This window comes from Lepidothrix coronata, unplaced genomic scaffold (assembly GCF_001604755.1).
Source record: "Lepidothrix coronata isolate B3197 unplaced genomic scaffold, Lepidothrix_coronata-1.0 Scaffold119, whole genome shotgun sequence".
Taxonomy (NCBI): Eukaryota; Metazoa; Chordata; class Aves; order Passeriformes; family Pipridae; genus Lepidothrix; species Lepidothrix coronata.
Genome location: NW_016690299.1, coordinates 842543 through 863012, shown reverse-complemented (window position 1 = coordinate 863012; position 20470 = coordinate 842543). Strand labels below are relative to the sequence as shown.

The following is a 20470-nucleotide window of genomic DNA, read 5'->3' as shown; positions in this document are numbered from 1 at the left end:
ACCACTCCCTGACAAGTTACAGAAAAATAGGAACAGGAATGTAGCTTTGGGGGGAAAGCGTGAACTTTGCTGGGAGGAAGTACAATCTAAGTCCTCAAAACAATTTCACTTTGGAAATGGAGTCCTTAATCTTTTCCTTAACTTTTCTATATTGGCATCAAGAAACATGGAACAGTTAAGTATATTTTGCAGATTTCATAGATGATCTTTAAGGTCCTTTCCAACCCAACCCATGCTATGATTCTATGATAATTCATTCCAGGGCTAAAACCAGAAATCAAACCCAGAAATCTACTTAAAATGTCTCAGGAAATTTGGTACCTATGGATAATTACTATTTACCCCCTACTTTAATCACATGAAATCAATAAAAGACACTTACCACATGCTGTGGAGAGGGGTTTTTCCTATACTGATCCCTTGCCAGGATGATCTGGTACTTGGTCAGGCTGGGAATGTCCCTCCTGGCCAAAACACCCATTCGGATCAGGCGGCCGGCGAACGCCTCGAGCACCTGCAACCCCAACACAGCCCCTTGAACCTGCTGCCCTGAGGATCTGTGCCTCCACTGCACACACAGACACCTCCTGCCTCCAGGATAACCCTGTGTCCACCCTGTAACTGGGACGGGGAAACACACCCTGAGAGCTGTAAGGGCACAGAGAGGGAAGGGAACGGGATGGACAGCCAGGCCTGCAGCTCAGGCTGCAGCTCCTTCTCTCACTGCTCACATCAACTTCAGGGGCAGTTTGGGCACAGAACACTCGTGTTTCTCTTCCACAAGGCCAGATAAGGTGAAGGGCTGGCCAGGAGGTCAGACACTGCACGTGGGAGGGATGGGAGATGTGAGCACAGAGGAATGAGCACCAGCAGCGGGGCCCGTTTCCCCTGGAATCCACCCCAAAACACACTTAGTTTTCACCCATCACATGTACCTGCTTTCCACATCGGTGCAACAAGCAGAATAACCTGCACTAATGCATCCTAATCCTGTTTTTCCTCTTTGTTTCCCAGCCTTAGGTGGTCAGGATTTTTGCACAGACTTAGTTTTGCGTGAGCGCTAACTCGGCCGTAATCGCAGTAATCAGATTTGTCCCACAAACGCTGTTTACAACCTGTTGGTCCCTTGGCCAACGGCCCCAAAAACATCTCAGGGCACAACAACAGGTTCTCCAAAGGCAGTTCCCTGTGCCTGCATCCATGCACACCATGTTTCGCGAGTTTTCCAGCCACTCCAGCAGCAGCACAGCTGCCCTGCACTGAGGGCTATAATGCAGCAAATGTCTAATCCCTTTAGAGTCCCTTCAGCCCTCTGAAGATCATCCAACTAAACCAATAAAACCAGGCCTAAGTCAGGCCTCCAACACTGATCCAGGCACGCCTGGAGCCTGTGAGGAGAAACTCAAACCAGAATCCCAGAATGGTTTGGGTTGGAAGGGACCTTAAAGCTCCTTCGTTCCAATCACCTGCCATGGGCAGAGAGACCTTCACAGAATCACAGAATACCCTGAGCTGGAAAGGACCCAAAGGACCATCCAGTCCAACCCCTGGCCCTGCCCAGGACACCCCAACAATCCCCCCCGGTGCCCCAGAGGATCATCCAAACCCTCCTGGAGCTCTGGCAGCCTTGGGGCCGTGCCCACTGCCCTGGGGAGCCTGGGCAGTGCCAACCCACCCTCTGGGGGAAGAACCTTGTCCTGAGATCCAACCTGAGCCTGCCCTGGCACAGCTCCAGCCCTTCCCTGGGTCCTGTCCCTGCTCACAGAGAGATCATTGCCTCCCACAACCCCAGGCTGTTCCAAGCCCCATCCAACCTGGCCTTGGACACTTCCTGGGATCCAGGGGCAGCCACAGCTTCTCTGGTAACCTGGGCCAGGGCCTGCCCACCCTCACAGTAACCAATTTCTTCCCAATATCTAATCTAAACATAATCTAAAATCCCAAGAAAAGGAGTGGGAATAACTGCCAGCATCAACAACAGCTGCATTAATCCCCCAAGGAATCAGAAATGCAGGAGAACTTTGGAAGGGTGAAGGAAAACTTGTGCCAGCAGCAGCAGCTGACCTGGGGAGCACCCATTGTGCTGGGGAATTTCCACCCTGCCCACTCCATCCCATGGGTCCTTCCCAACCAGCACTCTGGAGCCAGCAGGATAAGCTGCTTACAGCAGATAAGGGCTGCTGATAAAGGGAAATCATGGAAATGGAGCCAGAATTCTCAGTGTTTTGGTGCATCTCAGGTTGCTCCTCTTTCCTCTGAGGGTGGGGAGGCCCTGGCCCAGGTTGCCCAGAGAAGCTGTGGCTGCCCCTGGATCCCTGGAAGTGTCCAAGGCCAGGTTGGAGCAACCTGGGCTGGTGGAAGGTGTCCCTGCCCATGGCAGGGGTGGCACTGGGTGGGCTTTAAGGTCCCTTCCAACCCAAACCATTCCATGGCTTTACTCTGGCCTTGGCACAGCTCCCCCCTGCCCATTCCATGTCTCCTGGGCAGTTGGATTCAGACCAGCCGCGGGCACCAAACCCCCACCTGAGGCCAAAGGGCTCCCAGGCACTTCCCAATCCCATGTCCAGGTTCTCCTGTATCCCCAGGGAACCTCAGTCATGGCCTCCCACAGCTCCCAGGGAAAGCAAAGCAAGACACTCCATCCTGAGGCATTCCTTCTAATTAAGGCTAATGAATTAATCAGACCAAATAAACCACTAACACCAACAACAGGCAAACACCAACTGGAAGCTACAGTAGTGCCAGGAATTTCTGGAGGAAAGGGGAAAAAAACCAATGAAATCAAATGATGTTTTCTTAAAATACAGTCAAAAGCATTCACCTAGGCACAGGGAAGGCTCAGTGCACAGGGGTCTCTTATAATATTATTGAGAACAAAACTGAAGATATGGTTTGGTTCTAAAAGTTTAAAATTCAGAACTTTGTGTTTACCAAAGAGTTTGTTATTGTTCTGTTGTTTTTCGAGCCAGGCTGTACCTGACAGTCCCTTTAAAAGGACAGAGGCAGAAATGTCTGTGCCAGCTTATAGAAAAAGATATTTATAAAATCAACAGAAATGTTGACCATGCAAGGAATAACTCAGTGCTTTTTACTTGAATGGATACCCCTGGAACAGCTCATTACCCTTCCATTAAACCCTGAACAGCTGGACATGAGGACACTTGAAATGCTGAGGATGAAGCTTAAACTATGTCTGAAGTAGTGGAAATGGAGTCAGTCTGAACACAAATGGTCCTCTAGAAAAGCAATTAATGCTTTCATTAAAGAGCAATGCCCAACAAGTATAATATTTCAGCTCTGGTTTGTTATTTCCTACACTTGTTGCAGCGCTGTTTTCCGAACAGACATTTTCATTACAGGTACTTTTGTGTTTTATCCCTTGACCCAGTTAAAAGGTATAAGAAAATGATATTGTGCCTGTTTGCTCAATGTACACCCCTGTCTGATTTAATCACCTTCTGCAAAACAAACCCAGGCCGGCTGTTATGAAAGACAGCGGGATCCAGTCACCTGGAGCTTCAAAACTACCCGGGAACAGTAAACATAACCTACTTAGGAGAGACACAGGAACAGGCTCTGCTCACTCACTGCATTTATCTTCCCTCTGTACCTTCATTTTTAATTACAAAGATAATACTTCTGAAAAAGTCCCCTCAGTCTTTCCAAAACATGGCAGTGTCATGTTCCCCGTTTCACAAACAGATTGCAGAATTAATTCCAATTAATAGCTCGGCAGGACTCGTGGCTTTCTGCAGCTCCCTAGATGGAGGCCGGGGCTGACAGATTTACAGCCAGCACATAAGACACGACTGGCTGAGTTATCCCACCCTGCACTCAACTTGCCAAGAACACAAAGACATTTCTGTTCTGAGCTATCTCCCACAGCAAACCACAAGTTCTTGGAGCTTGTGCCCGAGATGAGCTTAGAACCTGTTTTTGGAGCTGAGGACTTGTGTTACCAGACAAAGAACTGTTACTGTGCCAGCTACACCTCACTAAAAACTGCTTTTAATCTGTTTTCTGTTGGCACAATAAAAACCAAAGGCTCTAAACTAATGCCCTGGCCTAATTATTTTACTGCAGATCCAAAGGGTTCTTTACCAGAGAAAAACACACATAAAAAACTGGGTTTGTAGCACTTCTTTCCCAGCAGAGAAGGAGGGTTGGGAGAAACCAGCAGCTATGCAGGTTGTACCTTCCCAGACCGAGGACTCTAAGGGTTTCCAGCACTCCTAGACTTCACTGACAGACCTGGCTGGGTTTTACACACCTTTCTGGCCTTAAGTAGAGCTGCCCCTCCCTTCAGCCCCTTCCCCTGCGCTCCCAACACCCACAGCTCCAGCATTTTCAATGCCCAGCATGGAATCCCAGACTGGTTTGGGTTGGCAGGGACCTCAAAGCCCATCCAGTGCCACCCCTGTCATGGGCAGGGACACCTTCCACTAGCCCAGGTTGCTCCAAGCCCTGTCCAGCCTGGCCTTGGACACTTCCCCAGACCCTTCCCAGCACGCTGGGGCAGGTGCTGAACTGGTGTGAAGGAAATGAGCCCACACTGGGTGTCCATGAGGTCCCACCACCCCCCCAGCTCTGTGGGAATGTCCACATGCCCCAACACTCTGGTCTGCCTTAGTGGGATCTCTCAGCCCAAGAGCAGGGAAGTAACACAAGCAGCTCCAGAACAAATCCAGAGCTCAGTTTTAGTTCTTCTCCCCGTAAACCTTCAGTTGTGACAACCAAACTAACTGAGGGAGAAAAGTGCTGTTTTGTTCAAGCTTCCTCCTGACATTTCTCACCTTGCCAGGAAGGAAAGGAAAACAACAGGGACACAGCAGGACAGGGTGTTTTTAAGCTGATCTTGTTGTTCTCCAAACCCAGTACTGATCAGTAATGATCTTGGCACTGCTCAGAGTTTTGTGCTAAGTTCCCATTAACCCGTTCAGCCCCTCCACAGTGTCCCAGGGATGTGTTACACCCTGAGCACACACTGTTCTTCCCTGGGAGCCGGGATCCATCAAAAACATCCAATACTTTGTCCTCTTCCAACATCTGACTTTTCTGCTAGTACAGCATTTTTCAGTTCTTAAAGGTTATAAAACAAGAAGATCTACAGTTTCTACTTTTCAACTAATTTCACACAGAACAATTTTACCCTGTCATTTAAGAAGTTATAAGAAAAAAGTGTTTTTTCTACGTCAACCTGCCACTCGGTGAGAGTGACTGTCAGCCCCTTGCCACGGGACAGAAAGGAGCATCCCACTGAGGATGTTTCAAATCCGTAGTTTTTAAGGCTGAATATTAGTTTTTCTGTTCTATTCAGAGGTGTAACTGCCAGGAATGCACAGAGAACACAGCACTACCAAACCCATGTTACCTCAAGAGTGGCTGTTTATTAGCCAGCAGTCATACACAGAATTAACAACTTTGGGGACAAAACAGCAAATACAGCAAAAATCAGCTTTGTTCATCTCTAGTAACAATGAGTTATTCTGTTATCTGAGCAGTGTCCAGACACAGATCATGACACTTCTTCAGTACTCTATCAAATGCAGTAATTACTAACTCATCAAAACCAAAGACAAATTAAATACAGAGATCTTTAAAACAGGATTTTAAATTCCTCCCAGCCTCTTTCTCACAGTCAGTGTTCTGTGGCAAGTCTCACATACAGGGAAATTTAGCTGTGATTTTAAACACTTTTTGAGGTCATCTTTTCATTTTCTTTTCTCTCATCTCCAGCAATGATGATTAACAATCCTCTAAACAGAAATAACTTCGCTTAAGCAACTAATTTTCATTATAACTTGAACAAACAAGTTGGGACAGTTTTCCCTGAGAAAGTGCTGGGATTACTTAGGCAGGACAGGCAGAGGAAAAATCTCCACACGTTGCCTCAAACAGTCCTGTCTTCTCAGGAAAAACAGTTTCCTGGAAAAAAACCCTCCAAGAGCCAGAATGCCCTCACTTGTTAGGAACAACCCAGCTTCCAGAATTCTGTGGAAAATTCCTTACCCACAGCACTGTAGCTGTGTGAGGTGGAGTTACCTGTGGATGGACGGATGGATGGATGGATGGATCCCACTGTGCCTCCCCTGGGGGTCCCTGCCCACAGCAGCTGCTCCCCAGGGGAAGCTCAGCTGGATGTGAGAGGAGAACCTGGGCACTGCCACAACCCCCCTCCAGCACACGGTCAGTGAACCCTGTGCTCTGCACTGGCCGTGAAATCACATCAGCTCACAGCCACACGCTCACACCACATCCAACCCTCCTCCAGGATTTGCCTTCCCAGGGATTTTAGCTCTGTCTGTGAGGCTGATTCACTGCCCACAACCAAACGGCCAAACCCCCCCAGTGGGGCTGAGCTTCACTCACTGCAACCACTGCTCTAAAAAACCCTCTCCCGGGATGTTCCCACCCGCAGCTGCTCCTCCCTTTGCAAATTCCCAAAGGAGAACTCTATAGGAACGGCAGGATTGTGGTCTGTGCTGTCAGGAGCACAGTCAGGACTTGCAGTCTGAGCTTCTGAAGCAATTCACAGTTCACTGTAACAGCAAGCTCAGCCCCCGGGCTGGGGTAACCAAAGCCAAGCCTGGGGGAAAAGTACTGACCAGAAACGGGGGAAAAAGGAGAGGGGGCAGATTAAGCATCACATCAGAGCCAACAGTCCCACCCCCACAGTCCCATCCCTAACCTCTGGCTTTTCCTGTAGGCACAACAGAGCACGGAGAGGGCTGTTTCCTACTGTTCTAAAACTCTAAATGCCCCGAGATTCCCCTTCCCTGCCTGCACACAAAGGGCCACAACACTCCTTTCACCTTCAATTTGGAATGAAAGGCAACTCCACACGGAGCCACGTGCTCCACACAGACCCCCGACTGACACCCAGCTCCTGCCTTAATTGCCACAACCACCCCAGAGCGGGGCTGCTCATCCCCCTCGCCTTCAGCCACGCTGCTCCCAGCAAGGGCAGCGTTATGCAGCTGAAAACTTCCAGCGCTGGACTTCGGTAACAAAATATCCCGTGGCTTTTGCACTAACTGGAATGAGTTTGGAATCATTTTATTCAGTTCAGAGACCTCCTGAATAAAACGAGGGATCTGTCTTTAAAGCACGGTTTGAAAGCATTAAAATAAAATCAGGACAAAGAAGGACAAACGGGACATGCAGAGCAGTGGGGAAAATAAACGATGAAGAGAATAGCTGGGAAAGAGGGAATGAGTGAAAAAACACACACGACACAAAGTTCTTTAAGTTCTGCACTGCTCAGACCCTACAGCACGTGGTGGGAGAAGCTACGGAGCCTCAGGACCGCCGAGGAAAGCGGCTGTGCGCAGGGAGCGGGTGTCCACCCCTCCATCCCCGTATCTATCATCCATCCATCCCTCCCTCCATCCCCGCACCGCCCGGGCGGTCCTGCCCCGGCGCTGGGCGGGCAGAGGCGGGTGCTCCCGCCCCCAAATCCCTGGGCAGGGCGATCCCCGATAAAGCCGCGGGCGCTGGCAGCGGTGCCATCCCGGCTGCCGGCCATGGAGACGGGCGGGTGCCGCATGGGCGGCGCGGGGCCCGCCGCGATCACGCTGGAGGAGCTGGACGGGCTGGAGGAGAGCCCCGACTCGGCGTACCACAGCCACGGCAGCTCCCTGGAGGAGGAGGCGGCCGAGCGCATGGACGACGAGGAGCAGGAGCGGCTGCTGAGCTACTGGCAGAGCGTGGGCAGGGGGCACCAGGTGGACGTGCCCCGCGGTAAGCGGGATAAGCCGCTTAGGGAGCGGCAGGGATCCGGGCGGCTCGGAGCGGGCGGGCGGGACAGCCCCTGGAGAACGGGCTGGGAGCGCGGCAGACAGCACAGGGCACGGCCAGAGCACCCGGGGAACCTCGGTAGCTCTGGGACACCCCGAGTCTGGGACTGAGAGAGCTAAAGCTTCGCCCGGGGCGATGCAGAGGTTCCCAGAACTGTAGCGGCACCGGGGTGACCTATTCGTACTAGAACGCATCAAGGCGAGTTTGCAGTCCTAATTAAATATTGAATATTTGCTACCTGCAAAAGCATTCTTGTTTGTAATAGCTCCTGTCAGTGCTTCAAAGAAAGATGGTTGTATTTAAAGATGGCACAGAGTAAACAAGTAAAAGGATCAACTTTGCTTTTTTGACAGCGAGCCTCCCAGGCTTATCTTAGTCGCAAATTGCTCATTTTCAATTTTAAGAAAGACTGGAGAATCTGAAAGACTGTAACAAGCCAGGTAACTCCAAACAAGCAGCAGAGTCACTGCAAACTCAGCTCAATCAGAAACTGTAACTGCTCAGAGAAGCAGAGAGATCTGAACCATCTCTGCTGTCCAGGTAACTCACCTTCCCCGAGGTGGGAACCAGAAACCCTGAACAACAGACCGCTCTAGACACCACCAAAATGAAATCACTGCTATTTAAAAACTCTTCCTGTAATTCAGTGCAGCAAAGAGAGTCCAAGCTCCTTTTCAATTCATACCTTGAAGTCTCATCTTAACTTAGTAGTGGTTTAACACTGAAAATTAACACGCTGAAAGAAGGGTAGGATGACTCTGAACAGAGTTCTCTGCCTTGCCTTGCTCTCAGTGCCCTCAGAGGGGTCTCTGGATGCCCTGTGCCAGCAGTGCCATCCCATAGTTTCAATGCACACTTCAGCAGCCCCACGGTTGTGTCTGGAATCAGCACATCAAATCCACAGGGCAGGAGGGAGGGGGAGAGGAGGGAGATCCCCTTTAACACCCCGAGTGCAGCATCAACAGCTGGAGGCCAAAGGGCTCCTTTAGAGCAGCAGCAAACTCATTCCTTCCCACAGAATTCCCTGGTGGTGTGATACATGGTGAAACCCTGCACTGAAACTCCTAAGGTCCCCCAGGAAGGATACAGAGTCCAGGAAATACGTCCAAAGTAGCATTTGACCACATTTCAGTTACTGTGTCATAGAAGGGTTGCTCTGTGACACTCAGCAAATGTTGCAAAAAGTAATACAGAGTAATAGAAGGTCTTTCTTCAGGTCCTGCCCAGGGCCCGGGGGAGGCAATGGAGGTGACTTTCCAGGAGGAGGAATCCCCCTGGCCTGGGAGAAGCCACCTCTCTTCACTCTCTGCTCCCTGTGACAGGGACAGGACCCAGGGAAGGGCTGGAGCTGTGCCAGGGCAGGGTCAGGTTGGATCTCAGGGCAAGGTTCTTCCCCCTGAGGGTGGTTGGCACTGCCCAGGCTCCCCAGGGCTGTGGGCACGGCCCCAAGGTTGCCAGAGCTCCAGGAGGGTTTGGATGATCCTCTGGGGCACAGGGGGGATTGCTGGGGTGTCCTGGGCAGGGCCAGGGGTTGGACTGGATGGTCCTTGGGGTCACTGCAGCCCTGACTGCAGCAAACCCAGCTTTGCTGTCCCACTGCTCCCTGCCAGCCTGGCCCCGGGCAGGCAGAGCCCTCCACACCCGGGCTACAGGAGGCACAAATTCACCAGCTGAGGGACAAAACTCCCAGGACTTTAATTAGTTTTAATCCCTATCCCGTGCATTCATATGGAGGGAAAAAATACAACCCACCCATTTATCAGTAAAGTGATCTAAATATAGAGTTAACTTTTCTTGAGTCCTAAAATGCTTCCTAATTCTTGGAAAACTAAGTGCTGAAGGCTAATCTACTTTTTACTTTTTCCTCAGCCTCCAAAGAGATCAATTTTATATGTCAGTTATTAGTTACATTTTCAATGTTTCTCAGTTACATACTTAAAAATGTTTCAAATTATCTCTAATGTAGCTTCCTCACCTTTATTTTTTCCCTCTCATTTGTTTAAAGATCTTTGCTGTTCCAAATAGTCTTAAAGCTAAAGCCCTGCACTGGATGTCAGGACATGGAGGTTTGATTCCCAGCTCAGCTACAGATTTACCAAGTGACCTCGGCCAAGTTAATTCTCCTGCATCTTAATTCTCCTCTTCCCTGAAACATGGATAATGCTCTCTTCCCCCATTATCCTGCCTTTTCCACTTAAGATCCTGAGGCACTTAAAACACCCAGGAAAAGAGCTCTTCCAGCTGGAATGTGTCCTTTTCCTGCATGTCCAGCACACACCATGAGGGAGCAGGGCAGAAATCCACACCCAGGCTTCCAAAGCACATAAAACTGAATTTCTAATCCTCTATCAAAGCACACAAATGCCTTTATCACTTCAGCTTTGGAAGGCAAGGGACCAAGTCCTCTGGAAGAGAGGCTTCCCATACCTCAGACTAACCTTATATCCACAGCTTCCAAGCCTGTCTGTCAGGGATCAACTCCTAAGCAGAGTTTATTTAGGAACTTCAGCCAGGATTGATGTCAGGGCAACCACAGTTACAAATACATCTAATCCAACCACACTGAAATGGCTGAACTGTAGGAGAACAGAAGTTCTAGAAAATGCCAGTTTTATTTATGGAACTATCATTTATTTGCTCCTTTTATTCACTGGAGCTGGGCTGGAAACAGCAACAACACAGGCCTTGCACTCGACATATGTCCTGACTAATAATGCACTGAAATAGAGAGGCATCAAGGAGATGCATTTTACTTCTTTTAAGAACTAATAATACTTACATTTTTACCTATATAGAGAGATATAGATAGATACAAAAAGTAAATGCAGAAACATCAAACTCTAAGGTAAAATTAGACATTAAACACCTGTAGGAAATGAGTGTCCACAGCAGTATTCCCTTGAGCCTCTGACCAGGAGCAGCCAAGCCAAGTTACCTCATGTGGATCCACAGGATTCCAGCACCAGGAGAGTTACCAGAACTGGGAATGTCACCTGCACAGAGCCAGAAACTGGCCCAGAAAACTTGGGGAACTGCAAATATGAGGAGTGGGAGAGGGAAACCTTTTCCTAAGGGTACAGAGGCAGGAGCCAGGGAACCTTTCCTTAGGGAAGTTCTTTCCTTTCCTAGTGAAGAACAAACTAAACTGGTTCCAAAGTCCCCAGTGCTTAACTAAGAGAAGGAATCAACACATTTCAGTCTAATTTTTAAGTCTGAAGTGGGATCTGTGTCCTTGTGTTGCAGACATGGCAGAGCCAATCCAGCAGCTGACCAGGAATAACAACCCCCAGGAGAGACAGACCATCCCCTTCACCCTGATCCAGCGCAAGGAAAAGGTACTGCTGCCCTCCCCAGCTGGGCTGGGCACCCACACCTCACTGCCACAAATACGGCTCCTTATCCAAGCCTTTCAACCAGGCAGGATTTCCACAAATATGGCTCCTTATCCAAGCCTTTTAACCAGGCAGGATTTCCACAAATATGGCTCCTTATCCAAGCCTTTTAACCAGGCAGGATTTCCACAAATATGGCTCCTTATCCAAGCCTTTTAACCAGGCAGGATTTCCACAAATATGGCTCCTTATCCAAGCCTTTTAACCAGGCAGGATTTCCACAAATATGGCTCCTTATCAAACCCTTTTAGCCAGTTAGGATTTCTAACCCCTCAAGTGCAAAGCATTGTAACTGTTTAACTCATTTCATCTGGAACACCTCACCCCTTTAACAAGTGATTTTTCCTTTTTGTAAAGTAAAAACTCTCAGGCAACTCAGAAGATAGCCAAGAATTACAGCCTTTGTGACATTTTATAACTGATTTAACAAAAAAAATCCCATATTTTGACATTTGAAATTGGTTCTTTAAATCTGCTTCTTTGCACAGTCACGTGAATAAAACCTTAGCAAAGAGTACTTGAAAGAGATTAATATCTGAATTTCAAACCAAAGATGTACTTTTGTCTCACAGATCATTACCAAACAAAGCAGCAATTTGCAAACCCATCTCCTCCTCTAATAAAAATCTGAAATGGATGGGAGCAAATTGCTTCCAGCTCAGGAAATGTGCCAACAAGGGTCTAACCTTAAATCAATAAACCCAGAAAACCTTTACTAACCACCTATGAAGACTTTTTGTCACATTTCTTGTAAATAATAAGTCACATTTATAAATATCATAATTGGAGCGTGTTTCATCTGAACAGTTTGGGACTCCTGACCATTTTATGTTGTAATGAAAAGCAAATTCTCAGTACCTACTGTAACAAATGCAGCTAAAAAATAAGGTTGTTCAGTGTTAATTGCAAATAAATGGTTAATACAGTCCCAAGAAATGTCAGTTCCTTATTTTGAAGGAGAACTACCCAGAAATCTGCTGAAATAAGTTGTGGTCCAAGGTCAGCAGTGTATCCCTTCCTGTGTTTATATTGAATAAATGATTGGTATATGTTGATAAATTGAGGAAGGAATGAAATTCATGTTCCTTTCAAGATCACCTCCCTGACAGCTGGGAAAAGATGCAGTTGTTCTGGTGCTAAAGGTGTATTTGTTTGTGCTGCTGATATTGAAATCCTAAATCCTTCCCTTTGTGATTGCAGCTGGGAGACCTGCTCTATGAAAAAAGGCAGTACGGGAAGGCCAAGTGGGCCTGCATAAAAATGAAGGAGAAACAGTACGAGCAGAGCATCTGCCTGGGCTTCATGAAGCTCATGAGGTACATCTGTGAGCAGAACTCCTCAGGTAATGGGCACCACCATTCTGCACTGCACTTACACAACTGCATTTATGCACTTAGTTCCCTAATTGGGGAGGTGCTTTTATTAGCTTTCCCAAATCCACCACCCCGGCTCCAGCCTTTCCAGAAGGATCACAGAAATCATGGAATGGGTTGGGTTGGCAGGGACCTCAAAGCCCACCCAGTGCCACCCCCTGCCATGGGCAGGGACACCTTCCACTAGCCCAGGTTGCTCCAAGCCCCGTCCAACCTGCCCTGGGACACTTCCAGGGGCAGCCACAGCTTCTGTGGGCAACCTGGGCCAGGGCCTCACTGCTGCTTCCAACTTGGAATACACGGCCCCAGTGCCTAAAACACCCTGTTAGTAACCGTGGGGGGTTACTCAGTGTGAGTTCAGCAGTCCAGCACAGCACATAAACACTCCTACAACACCCTGTGTCCCCAGGGCTGTACCTGGGCATCACCATCCCCATCGTGACCATCGTGCACACCAACGAGTCGCAGTCGGCGATGACCCCGGCGGTGACGGTCGCCTACTACCTGCCCGAGGTGCTGCAGGACGAGCCCCCACACCCCTTCGACTCGGACATCAGCATCGAGGAGTGGCCTTCCACCATCGTCTACAGCAGGTCAGGCACGGCGGGCTCTGCTCTGGGAAAACTGGGAAAACGGGCAGCTCTCAATCTGGGCATGGCACGTCTTTTAAACCAAGTTATAAAAGGTAACAAGTGGCAAAACTTGTAAAAGCTGCCTGGAGATAATGGTTACCAATTTATATGAGACACGCTCTTCCCCCAGAGGGTGGTTGGCACTGCCCAGGCTCCCCAGGGCAGTGGGCACGGCCCCAAGGCTGCCAGAGCTCCAGGAGGGTTTGGACAACACTCTCTGGGACGGGGGAAGATTGTTGGGGTGTCCTGGGCAGGGCCAGGGGTTGGACTGGATGATCCTTGTGGGTCCATTCCAACTTGGGATATTCCACGGTCCCATGAATTAACTGGTATACTGATGCATCTGTAAAGGTGTGATAAAACAGCATCAGGCTGTTCTGTGTAGTTGGGAGCAAAGCAGCTTTGTCCCTGCCATGTCAGATAAGATCTACCACAGCATCACTGGTGACACACAACCAAATCATTTAGAAGGCTCCAGAAAACCTGGATGTTAAAAAGAACCTGACATGAAGCTGATTGTTGCAGGAGCTTCAGGGGCATCACCAACGAAGACTCGATCATGAGAGAGATCAGCGTGCTGGCAGCCATCCTGGAGAGCCCCGAGCTGTGCCTGCAGGACACCTTCATCATCGCCGGCTACACCAACCCCGCCGCCGCCAACCGCCACAACGAGATCTGGTTCCTGCAGCGGCCCTGACCCGCCCGTGCTGCCCTGAGCTGCCTGTGCTGCCCTGCTCCCCCAGGCACAGCTCCCAGCTCACCCACACACTAGGTGCCCGACCCAGAGAGTTCAGCGACGGGGCTTTGAGCCCCGGTAGGAGGCAATCCCCCAGCTCAGTCACCACACCCAGGTCACCCCAACACAGTCCCCTGTGTCACCTTGGACAGTCTCTACACAATTTTAATGAGGGTTTTAGCACTTTATAAGTTAGTTCACCTTATCTTTTGTTTACAAGATAAGGCAGGCAGAGACCTCTCCCCTCATCCACTCGCTGGCATCCCTAGACTGCTTGTGGCTTGGGATGGTCCCTGGGGAGACCCTGGAGCTCCTGCTCTGGGCACCCGGTGCTGCACAAAGACCCCGCTGGGGCAGTCAGTGGGAACACACCAAACCCACCTCAACATGCAGAAAAAGAATGTCCAGGTCGTAGTTCCTGAAGGGAACTACCAGATTTAGCCCCCTGGGACTGACCCAAGGAGTCAGAGTAGACCAGTGCTGACTGCTTTGGATGTCCTCATCCGTGACACAAATCCTAATGCTTACCTCACAAAGCACCCAACCAAAGGACTTTTAGTCTGGAGAAGAGACCAAAAAGGCACCACAGTCCTAATGCTCATTGAAGTTTTGATAGCAAAGTTACAGGTTACCTTAATCCCACACTCCCAGGAACCCCGTGACTGTCTCTGGCATTCCTAAATAGCCACTGGTTATTTTTAACTCCAGTTTTCTGAACGCTTTTTTCTCACGACTTTGCTGGATGCTAAAACACTGCAGCGAGGTAATTAATTTGTTCAGTCCTTCTGCCACACCATTAATGTAATAACTGACACAAATATTCACAGAATCACATAAAAATCCCAGCTAGAAGTGACCTCTGCAGAGAGAAGGGCCAGGCAGAGCTGGCTGCTCTGGGTCTCACACGCCTGGAGTTTGAGCAGCTCCAGGGATGAGGAGTCCACAGCCCCTCTGGGCCCTGCTGCAGTTTGACCACCCTCACTGTGAGAATTTTTTTCTTCCTAATATCCAGCTTGTGGTTTCTTTTGCCCTCCACCCCCAGGATAATCCTGCAGGCAGACAGCTGCCCGCCTGGCAGGAGGGCTGAGAGCAGCATTCCCACTGTTTCACACAGCCCAAGGGCACCTACTGCACTTCAGAACTGGGGTAGCAAACAGTTTTGCTCTCAAAAAATCCCTCCTGAATGTCTCCCCCTACTGATATGAAGGCAGAGTTTATGCTTAATAGAAGTGTCTTTTTATATAAAATTTATGGAGTATATCACCAGCATTATTTATTGGTTGCAGGATTTGGGGTTTAAACAGAGCTTTGTGCTCTCTAATCACAACCTACAGACCAGCAACCAGAGCCAGTGGCTGCTAACTCCCAGCAGAGTGACAAAATAACTCCAGGCATGGATTTATGGAGTACTTCTGGAAGAACCTGAAGCCTCCTGTTCCCACTGGCTTTAAGCTTAACCCAAAGCCTCTCCCTGAGCAGCAGGATCAGAGTGCAGCTGGCCCTGGCTTAAGTGGGACCAAGGTACCCTCTGGTGCTTGCTGGGCATGGAGATTCCTTGGGACGCAGCAAGGAGAGGGGGAAAATGGAAAAAGAAAATAAAAAGAGAGAGAAAAGCCTTAGTTTTAACACAAACAAACCAACAGTCCTCGTGGGGAGGAAAATCCCAGACCAACAAAAGTGCAATGAAGGATCTCAGCCTGGGAAAAGGAAAATTAAAAATGCCAGCCAGTATTAAATTAAAAGCTCTTAGCTAACAGAAAACAATAAAAAGTTTTTAAAAATTCAGTTGAATAGAGGGCCCAGGGAGGAAGGTTTTGTCCTCAACACACCCCCCCCGCCAAGATTTTTAAAAGAGCAAATACAAATAATTTTTTTCCTTTGGCAAGATTTTCTGCCAAATTAAAGAGGTTTCTGCAATCTGATTGCTTTTGCCAGTTAGAGAAATTATCTTACTGCTTTGGCACAACAGATGCTGAACAGTCCTTGGAAGCAGTGAAATCCTCCCACCATACAGCACCAGTTTGTACACAGTTCACATTTCAAACCTCTGCTGCAGAAAGCCCTTGCTGTGTCTGGTGTCCCCTCCCAGGGCAGCCCAAGCCCTGCCGTGACTCGGCTCCTGGTCCTGCAAACATCCCTGTCCCTGAGACAGGAGCAGTGTGTCTGTGTGCTGATCTCCCACTGCAGCCAAGCCTCCCCCGCTGTTCCTGGCAGACTGTGAACTCCCACATAGTATTTATTTATTTTGACTCGTGTTAGATGGCTTCTGCTGCTGAGAAAAAAACTACACCTCCCGTTTGAAGATACACTTTATGGCTGTGGAACGTGGAACAGGGCTGTAACTGGCCCTCCTGAGCACAGGGACCAAGAATTCCAGCTTTTAACTGGCACACAACAAGGTTTATTTAGTTGTTACACCAGTGAATGCCAAGCAAACAGTACTATGACTCCAAATTCAAAACTTCATGTCAAGAATGATCACCTGGGAACAGGTATTTAATTATCCATCCGTGGCTCTCCTTTGGAAGCCACTCGTGGATTTTCATTTTTAATTTGAAGCTGTTAGATTTCCACTGTCCAAAGGAGGTAATAAAACAGCATTCACCCCCATTTTTGGAAGATTAAACGATGTAGCCTTAACAGATGAGTGTTGTCCTGCATACTGTGTATTTTCCAAACAAGCATTAGTGCCTAAAATGTTTATTCCAGCTATTGTGATACTCAGGGCCTTGCTTACTGTATGTAAACACACATAAACAGAGTTTCTGTGGCATTGGTGCACTGTGCTGTTTGACACTGTCCTTCATCCCCACTGACATGTCCTGTTTCCTGGTCCTGTCTGTCAGCATTAAAGATCCTGATTTCCTTGTGCAGAGCAGCCCTGGCTCTCACTCCTGGAGCAGGGTGGGAGCAGCAGGAGGCACAAGCTGCTGGGCTGATTTTACCAAAGCCACCTCAGCCCCAGACTGGAAATGGTCACTTCGAGAAACTGAGGAACAGGAACCACTTCCCAAAGGGCTGAGGCCTCCAAGGCTAAGGCTTGGCTTGTCCAGACAACACAAACCATCCTTTCACACCCTCTGCGTCGGTACAAATTGTATTTCCTAAGAACATCAGGAGCAATTCAAATGCAAATACCAGATCAAAGCAAGGAAACAGTAACCACTGAAGCCACAGTGCCAACTCAGGCAAGGTTTGTGCAGCCAAACAAATCTCAAGTGAAGCACCTCAAAACAAATCCCTGCGCTCACCAGAGCACTCAGAGGCACCTGCAGTGATGCAAAACTACCTTTAAAGTTTCTCTTTAAAGCTTATGAGTGGACCTTCCTCATTTAAATAGCTCTCAGGTCACTGGTTTGAAAACAGCTGATGCACTCACAAGTTTCCCTTCCAGTGGTGTCCACATAACTACACCAAGACCATTAAAGTTTAAGCAAAACCATACTCTGAGGTCTGATACTAAATTAATCCCAGGGGTTTTTATGCCTCTTACCGAACACAGAGCACACATTTTGAACTTCTCAAAGCTGTACCTTATGTAATACCATTTGCCTGAAAATCTCTTCCATATTTGAACATTACAAATTGGTTAAAAAAAAAAAAAAAGGGAAAAAAAAGAAAAAGGAAACAGCTCTCAGAATAATAAGAAAAGAAAATCAACCAACAAAAAAACCCCCCACAAACAAAACAAAAAACCCCAAACAAACAAACAAAAAAAAATAAAAAATAATCAAGGGAACTAATTACACTTACAGATGACTTAAAACCCTGAAGAATATTCTCTAACATAGAAAATGTTTCAGAAAATCCACATACAGACTTCATAAGGCATTCCCAACATCTGAATACTTTAATCCTACTAAATTCAGCCAAATGCAGGAACCCTCAGTTTAAGTCTGGTGCCAATTCTGCAAAGACTCCTGAAAAAAGGATGAGGAAAGTAATTCCATTCTCAGTTTTTCACCTGAGCTTTTTAAGGTCACAGTGGAGTTGAGACCATGTTTTTTCTTTGCCTTGTGCCCAAAGTTATCTGCATAGGAAGGTGTTGCTTTTATAAGCTACAGCAAGTCTAGGCAGAGATATTCATGTATTTCCTGTCACTGGCCAGTGACCAACAAAGAACAAACAAACTGACCTGGATGTAAATGTTCTGAATTCCTACCAGCTCTTCCCCAAGTGGCACCACGATTTTTTCCACTTGTCTCTCGTAGGAATAAGGCTGGATTTCTGGGGAATCCTCAGCACACACCTCTATCTGAGCGATCAGTAAGTTGGAGATAACCTGCTGCACAGCCTGGCAGAGAGGCAAAAAAAGAAAAATTACTATTCCCACAGTTTAGCAGGGCTTGAATACATTTGTAAGGAAAAGCTACCCACTGCCCAAGATGGAAAACAAAAGACTCTCCACTTAGACACCTCAAGCCAAGAGCCAAGACTGTAAATAAATTCAGTTTTCATGTGGAACTGTAACATACTTTAGTACCTTGCAGTGTTCAAACTGGTATTACACACAGTTTCTACTCCAATTTGATTATCTGAAGCACACAAGTGGGGTTGGCTCACCTTGGTGTCACTGCCTGGTGTGGCACTCAGGGCCAGGATCCGAAACTGGCTCGTGTATTTGCTCAGCTCCCTCACAACCTGCCAACAGGGAACTTTCTGTTAATACCTTCAAAGGAGATTATTTCCTTACACAAACTATATCAAGGAAAATACCCACCAAGAAGGAAAAGCTTAACAAAACGCTCTGAAAATATTCAATCACAGAATTGTGGTACGGTTTGGGTGGGAAGGGACATTAAAGATCACCCCATTCCACCCCTGCCGTGGGCAGGGACACCTTCCACCAGCCCAAGTTGCTCCAAGCCTCGTGCAACCTGCACTGGAGCACTTCCAGGGATGGGACATCCTGGAAGTGTACCAAGAACAACCCTGGTAAATTATGAAATGATTTCTCACTTGATTTAACAGAAAGATTAAGAGCACACTAACTCAGGAGAGCTGCCAAGAAGTCTGAAGATCAACTCTTTTAAAAAAAAGTAAATCATGGATAATAAGTCCCATGAAATCTGAACTCCACAGGTATTACACACATATTCCACTTAATTTCTCCAGTATATAAAATTTACTTTTGAAATCTCCCATTGCTATGAGATTATTGCCACGATAATACAACAAAGTCTTTGTTGATCAACACAAACCTCAATTTTAAAAACAAAACTTGAACTGATTTTACTAAGTTAAAGAACCTTACAAAAAAACCCCACACCTTTTTTTTTAAATTGCCTCAGTCAAAAAGATATTTCAAAACAAAAAATACAATTTAATTCAAGCATGAGAAAAATACCTTACAGGTATTACTTAATAACAAGGCAGTGACAATGTACAGGAGTGTCTGATCTCTTTCAAAGTTAAGGACCTCAAGAACAATCTCCCCACAGCAGTGATAGTGACACTTTATGAAGATCCTGAGGTGACTCTGGGGTTTTGTCACTGGGAGAGAAAAAGGGGTGTCTCCAGCATTACCTGGCAGTAGGCATGATTCCCAAGGGCTTTGTGGGCTTCATCAATAACCAAACATTTAATGTCCACAGCGGGACAGGTGCCACGAGAAAGGTCATTGACCATTATCTGAGGGGTAAGGAAAAGGACTCTCTTGGTATTCCACAGTTCCCGGCGGCCCAGAGCTTGGGTTCCTCCTGGAAATAAAGGAAATAACATCAGGGAGCTGTTCTGCTCAGAGTAAAACACAGCCCAAGATCTGAGAAGGACAGCAGAAGCCAGCAGGGGTGGCAGACACAGGGACCCCCAGACTGGTTTGGGTTGGAAGGGACCTTAAAAACCATCTTATTCCAAACACTGCCATGGGCAGGGACACCTTCCACCAGCCCAGGTTGCTCCAACCTGGCCTTGGACACTTCCAGGGATCCAGGGGCAGCCACAGCTTCTCTGGGCAACCTGGGCCAGGGCCTCCCCACCCTCATTGAATACAACAACGAGGATGAATTTATTGCATTAAAACACTAAATCCAGAACGATGGAAATGAAGGCTGGGAAGCTCAAGATGCCCCACAGCTGCCCACAGCCCTAAACCTCACCTACAGCACCTCCGGGAAAGGTTTGTGCCTAAAAACAGCTTAAGGCTATTGCTGCAGCGAGCAATAAGATGCAGCTGGGGGGGTCTGCAAAAACTTTATTAAAATGGGGAAGAAGGAAAAAGAGGGGGAAAGGGGGAGAGGGAGGGGAAGGGATAAACGGGAATGTGGGAAAGGCAAAGGAAGCGGGGGTGGGAAAGGACAAAAGGAAGGGGGAAAGGGGAGGGGAAAAGCAAAAAAAAAAAAAAAAACAAACAGGAAAAAAGAGCCATTATTCTTTGGCTTAAGCTTCACGCAGAGCACACTGTGTGTTAACACCCGCAGGCTGCGACCCATAGGGCTGCACCGCAGCGCTCCACCACCCTTTACACGGGCGACCTGGGGCTTTAACTACTACAAAACCAACGGTTTACCCTTTCAAACATCTCTTTATTCCCCCCCTCCG

The 20470-nt window shown here is 48.0% G+C and overlaps 2 protein-coding genes across 2 annotated transcripts in view; one reads left to right on the top strand and one right to left on the bottom strand.

The window, feature by feature from the left end:
* The window catches only part of FANCM (Fanconi anemia complementation group M), a 53250-nt gene that overhangs the window by 30964 nt on the left and 1816 nt on the right, over nucleotides 1–20470 (bottom strand). The window contains exons 2-5 of the mRNA XM_017825434.1: nucleotides 19457–19629; nucleotides 18494–18571; nucleotides 18066–18224; nucleotides 383–514 (exon numbers count right to left, since the gene is read on the bottom strand). Of these exons, the coding sequence (XP_017680923.1) occupies nucleotides 383–514; nucleotides 18066–18224; nucleotides 18494–18571; nucleotides 19457–19629 (542 nt within the window). The remainder of the gene's footprint in view (nucleotides 1–382; nucleotides 515–18065; nucleotides 18225–18493; nucleotides 18572–19456; nucleotides 19630–20470) is intronic.
* On the top strand, nucleotides 7523–16574 carry LOC108502502 (heme-binding protein 1-like). Its single transcript, XM_017825506.1, has 5 exons — nucleotides 7523–7740; nucleotides 11041–11132; nucleotides 12390–12531; nucleotides 12972–13155; nucleotides 13720–16574. Exons 1-5 carry the CDS (start codon nucleotides 7524–7526, stop codon nucleotides 13889–13891), a joined length of 807 nt encoding a protein of 268 aa, XP_017680995.1. The 5' UTR covers nucleotide 7523; the 3' UTR covers nucleotides 13892–16574.